Source organism: Malus domestica, chromosome 17 (genome assembly GCF_042453785.1).
Source record: "Malus domestica chromosome 17, GDT2T_hap1".
In the NCBI taxonomy this organism is placed as follows: domain Eukaryota; kingdom Viridiplantae; phylum Streptophyta; class Magnoliopsida; order Rosales; family Rosaceae; genus Malus; species Malus domestica.
Window position 1 is genome coordinate 13,207,863 of NC_091677.1, and position 6,352 is coordinate 13,214,214.

Sequence of the window (6,352 nt, forward strand, 5' to 3'; positions counted from 1 at the left end):
CGACTTCAATTCAGATTCTGGGACTCCACCCGACCTTGTCAAAGAATCATACAGACTTTGTATTCCGAGCAAACAATTGCAATCAACAACTTTACAAACTCAAATCATTCAAAAGAATTCCTAGCCTTGTGACACGAAACGTCGTCCTACAGAAAAAAAAGCGAGGAAGAAGGATGACGGAAACTAAAAATGGTAAACAAAAATTATTATATTGGAGGGGAAAAAGAATTCTAAAGGATACAAGGATAGTTCTCTATTTAATTTACAGAGAGATGAAACTTGATGCGCCTCAGGAACTCCCATGAGATCTAACAGATGAGATTGACTGTGCCGAAACAGAGGCGGTTGGGCTATTAAGATCCCGATCACCGTTCACAGCTTTTGGTTTTCCACTTAATCTTTCAATTGCGTCTTGACAGACTTCATTGAACCATTCATCTTCTGGGAGCACACTGAAACAAAATTTAAAACTCAGTACAAGTTAAATCAACTGCTCAAAAGCGGTACAATACGTCGTGCAATCACAGCAAAATTAGAACTCCGTGTAAGGATAAAAGTGTCCAGCATAAAATAGATGGGTGTCGTATTGGAAGGTTTTACACAACTTTTTAACGACAGGTGTTTTATGGTTATACACCGGCTACATGTATGCATGTATATTATCGTTGATGAAAAATGAGCAACCTAAATGAAGAAACATACCTATTGGGATCCATGCCAGTTGCAGAAAATGCTGCCATGGCTTTAGATATGATCTCGTTAATAGCTCGATTCAAATTTCGAGATAGGTAACGACCTTGAGAGGCAAAGAGTATGACAAACTTCATATCCAGATAGAACTGCACACAGATGAAACAAGTTGATATACAAGTGGGTGTTCAATGAGGAGACTCCCCAAAATTAAGACGGGAGAAGACAGCTATCAATGTATCGAGTATGAGTTCTTGTTAGGACCCTTTTAATATTCGTTCGTATCTAGCCACCATTTCCTGTAGTCTGCATTATTTCCTCACAATTGCTTTAGATTCAATGACGATGTTAAGGTCATGTTTCTATTTAGGGTCAAATCAATATCATCACAATGTTGTGGGCACCAAATGTTAGGTTGTATAAATTATCAGTTAGTAACCTGGGAAGAAATATCAAGCCAAGAAATGGAAAGAACTGGGAATCAGCATATCATCCCGAAAGGCCAGGCTACAAATACTTAGTATCATGACATACGGGCAAGTCCTTTTCATGTTTGATAGGTTGGAGATACAGTTAGCATGGAAAGAGAGCTTCGTAAACAACTAGAGCTGTGATATTATTGCAGTTGCAGGCGTTTCTCTCCCTCCCTCACAAAATATACCAATCCAAGATTTTTCCTTCCATCCTCTTTTCTTTGTTTCTACATGTTAGATCTTCGATTACTTTCCTACTTTCCTTCTTTCTTATATGATATAGTTCCTTCTCACGTTACAAAAATAGGAACATCCCTTCACATGATTATGACTAAGTGTTTCTTATTGCTTATCGGTGTAAGGTTTGAGTTGTTATACTGGATTCACGACGACAGATGATCAAAATAAACACAACAAAAAACAGTACATAAGATGGTGCGACCAGAAATTACGTACTTGTTGTAAGCCAAGAGGACCTAAAGGTGGTCCATCCTCAATATCATCCCAAAAGCTCTGGTCTTCCGAAAGCCACAATATGACAGTTTCTGTTAGTCTCATTAGAAGCAATGTAGCAAATCTTTCCCTGCCTACAAACATTTCTGCTGCTATACTGGCCATTCTATTTAGTTTTACAAAAAGTTCCTGAATTCGGAAAAGTTAACAAAAGAAAATTAGGACTTGAAAAAGACAATAAATAAAGCATGTAAATAGTTTAAAATACTCAGGATCTTATAAACCACAAAAAAGTTGAATATGCATATACATTATACACATATAAAAGCGGAATTATCATATGACCCTCAGAACTTTTTGGTCAATTCTCATGTTCTCGCTTACAAATTGAACAATAATGAACAAGAAGTACAAGTATGAATCACGTAAAGACAGCATGCCACACCTGATAATCTTCATGTGACCATATCACTTAAGGTAATTAGTCCAATTTCAAGGTATCATGCAAGGAGACATGAATATAAAAATCTACAGTGTTAGAAATATTTTTCAAATACGTTTTTTTTTTTTTTTTTTGTTGAAATATTTTGAAAATAAGTTTAATTGCCATTACATGTGTAGCCTATATATGTAGAATCTCTCTAATGAGTAATAATAGAATGGCACTTAAAGTGCAGGCAACAATTGACAATATTTTTGGTAAGAGAACTTTCAAGTCATGGTATGGGGAAAAAGGATAAACTTAAAATAACAAAAATATATTAATGTATACATGAAAACTGATGTTAGTTGTACAAGACATAATATATATATATATATAGACAACATTCATTATATATAAGACATTTGTTTTATAACAACTTTGACATCCTCCAACAAGAAGTTAGGCAACAGAAGGCACAAAGGGCGGTCCTCATAAATTTTCTTAACCCTTTCTTAACCATAGAGGACGTCGGCGAGGGAATGAAACATGCAAAGCAAACTAGCAGAGGAACATTTAGAACTGAGTAGCACCACCTATGAATAGCATGATGTCTAAAAAGAAGGAAAAGAAATGAGTTCAAGCAGAAATTATACTAGACAAAATCATTATTCAGCATACCTGGAATATTAAGGATGGGAACCAATCAACCTCTTCCACATTCGCATCCATGTTTATGTACATATCAGCAGTAAGATGGCTATCACCATCCTCTGTAAAAATGAGATCTAGAGCATGCTGACGACAGAAACTATCTTTTAATCTATCAACTGAGCTGACAAGCCGCCTCTTCCACTCCCTTTGCTCAGGATGCCGGTTTTGCCTATCTGATGATCTTCTACGAAGATCATCCCTGTAAGCAACCTGATTCAGTGGAGACAGCTTCATGGCTGCGCGTGGAAGTAGTTCATCTGCTAATAAGGATGCATTTGCCAGCAAAGCAATCTGTTGGGCTTCATTCTCAGCTACACTGACAATTTTATTCCCAGAACCTTCAAAGTTTGCTTCTTCCTCCATTGAACCCGGTAATGCTTTTATGAGCATGTTCACATATGAATTAAATACTTGGAACAAACCCTCCAATGTCTGACCGCCCAACTGCATACTGAGCAATGGTCCTACATCCTCAAAGAAATCCTGCAAGATCAGGTAATCTATGAGGCCACAATAAAATAAGGGATCACATACAACTACACAGAAAATTGATTAATTGATTTTATGCGGAAGAAAAATGATTTACCTGGACCATGAAATTGAACCGATGTGCACTACTAGTAAGCTTATGTTGGAACGCTGTCATATTACCGAGGGATGTAGTTGAAGGCCTGCCAGGTTGCCGTGTAGCAGTTGGAGCATATGTAAGTACCCAGTCATCAGCAGCAGCTAAGGCAGCAGTGCTTTCCTCGATTCTTTTTAAATTAGCGCCTAGTGCTTGTTCAACACTAGGCCTAAAGAGTTTCAAAAGTACAGGACAAAGTGCCAAACCACGAGCTTCCAACAAGGAACAATGGCCTAATGCAATTTGAACACACTCTGCAGCAGCTCTTAACCCCCCAGCAGCAGCTGATGATGCTAATGCATGTCTTTTAGTAAGAGAGGCAAAAGCCTCGGTTTGGTTTATTGCCCACATCACAAGCTCTGAAATATAATTTGGTTCCTTGCCAAATATCGCTGACGAATCACTGGCAGCTTGAGCAATAGCAGAGAACACCAACTGTGAGAGTGCAGCAGTATAAGCTCCTCCATATGAGGTGCTTGATGGACGAAGGCTTTGCATATTATACTGATATCTTTGGAAATGTGCATTGAGCAGCAAACTGTGTGCACGAGGGCCATCCCCAAGCCTTTTCAGTGCTGAGATAGCTGCACGAAGTTCACCACCACGCGTAGAAGGCTGGCAAGCAGCCTCAGCAAGCTGGTCAGCTAACTTTTGCCTGCGTTCAACAATGGAAGTCTGCAGAGACACGAGTAAAGCTTGATCCAACTTCTTCAGTTGTTTTGCTTCAGCAGCCACGCGTTCACCTTCATCTAGGGCATCTAAAGCTTCATCCACTCTCCTTTCCGCTAATAGAACATCCAAGAGATCAGGAAATTCTATTAACCATTTCTCCAGGTCTGTAGGATCTCTATCTTCAAAACTTAATACACCATTTTCACTAGAACCTTCAGGAACAGATTTAGATAGGGAATCGATGTTTACTCCCTCAGCTAGACCATGAATCAAAGCAGCTTGAGTGGATAGCAGGTTTCTGATAGAGGATAGCTCTCCCTCCAAATCTGATATCTCTTTGGAGGTGCTGTGAGTAAGAAATGCAATTTACGTAAAATCCAAATTACACTCGACGAATAATTTGTATCAAAAGGAATGACTCAAACTGAAGACTAACTGGCTTAACCTTCCAATAGAATTTGAAAATTGCATTCAAGTAAACTAGGTACATAAAAGTTACCCCGACAGAGTTGACCCAACCAATAGGTAGACAAGAACGGAAATTTCTAATAAAAAATTAAGTCCTAGTTTAAGGACGTAAACAATCACTTTGACTGTGACTATTTTGGCACTAAACAACCTTGGATACCAAATTTCATCAATTGGATCATCTAAAGAAACAAGAACAGAAATTCTAGTAACAAAAACGGAAACATAAAAAAAAAATGAAAGTTTAAGGAGATATACAATCACTTTGACTGTGACTATATTGGCACTAAAACTACCATGAATACCAACTTTTAACAATTGTATAAAGCAACAATAAACAAACACGTACAAATCCAAAACGTTTTTAACTCATAAATGAAAAAATTACGATTGCTATAATCTGCACCACATACAAATAACATTTTGTATCTCAAGTTTAATTATTCTAAACTCTGAAGAGTTAAAAAATATAAGTCAGGGTAAGCTGGAATACTATGCCATAAACACAGCAGCAAAATCCAAACTACTAAGAGAAGAATGGCCATGCAACCACTTGAAACAGGTGAAATTTTATATTTTGTGAACATGGTCTAAACTCTAAATAACCAAATGAGATTTTCTTTTACTTTTTACTTAGAGCTGGAAGTGGTGGGATATTTTACAAAGTACATTTTAAAACTAAAGAATCGCACTATCCAAACCTTGCGTAAATCAAATGTATCAAGCTAGGCCACCCAAATCCCCAACCGTATACTAAGCATTACCAACAAGCGAAGGGAGTGCTGTTATTGCGAAGCACCTCGGAATATAAACCGGTAAAGTTGCATATACACTATGAACTCATCAACTTGTCACATTAACCATTTAACGAAAACTCACCGTATGAATGCTGAATAGTTAGCATAGACACTTCTACGCATTTCCTCGGCGGAAGCTCTCTTCAAGTCCAAAAGATATGAACATAATTGTCTTATATCCTGCAGGAAGCGTTCAAAAACATATATTTAACTATATCCCTTTACGATTCCGCAATTTTGAAAAATCGAACTTCATAGCATCTCTCCAAATTGTTTCAAGAAACCAAATTCTACAATTAAACAAAGATAGAATTCCATTCCATCAACAATTCAAGAATTCTGAAAGTTCGTTCTTTCACTTTCCCATGGTTTCTCAGCAACCAAACAGCATAAAATATACAACATTGAGCACAAAAAACATGCATACGTACACAAATATATACGTTTGTATATGTATAGGAATAGAAGAAAGTACCTTCTCGTTGAGGGAGCATCGTGACTGGACGTAGCTCTGGGAATCGAACTTGTCAGACTTGAAGACATTGAGGCCTTCCTCGAGCTTGACACCATTCTCTTTAACCGGCGCGCCTCTCGACCGGGCCGTCTTCGCCGAAGCCATGAATCGCCGGACAGATCAGATCAATCAGCTGAACCAGCAGCTCCGAAATTAGGGATGCGGGGAGCAAACGGGCGATCGATCCGGTGAGGGCAAAAAGGGAATTTCAAAACTTTTCGCCGGTGGAAATTAGGCCATGGAAGTTGAGCTTCCGAGCTAAGCGAAGAGGGAGAGAGAGAGAGAGGAGTGCTCCCGAAGCGTGTTTTGGTGAAGAGAGAGAGAGGAAACGGGAATGTGATGGAAGGACGGTTTGGTTTGGTTTGGCTTGGCTGTGATTTACTAGATTTTGACAGAGGTTAATATATAGAAAGGAATGAGGTCTGACTGTGATTTAAGGCTCGATTTGTGGACTTACTACATCTTTCTATAGTTTTTTTGGGATTTTCTTACCTAAAAACAAAAGGATAGTTCTTGATTTACTTC

At 38.3% G+C, this 6,352-nt stretch overlaps 1 protein-coding gene across 1 annotated transcript; it reads right to left on the minus strand.

Annotated features, from left to right (window-relative positions):
• Window positions 1-190: 190 nt before the first annotated feature.
• Window positions 191-6,352, minus strand: LOC103405211 (exocyst complex component EXO84B-like). The gene is made up of 7 exons (XM_008344186.4): window positions 5,789-6,352; window positions 5,396-5,493; window positions 3,338-4,394; window positions 2,719-3,234; window positions 1,620-1,805; window positions 703-839; window positions 191-452 (listed from the first exon to the last, which is right to left on the minus strand). Exons 1-7 carry the CDS (start codon window positions 5,930-5,932, stop codon window positions 290-292), a joined length of 2,301 nt encoding a protein of 766 aa, XP_008342408.1. The 5' UTR covers window positions 5,933-6,352; the 3' UTR covers window positions 191-289.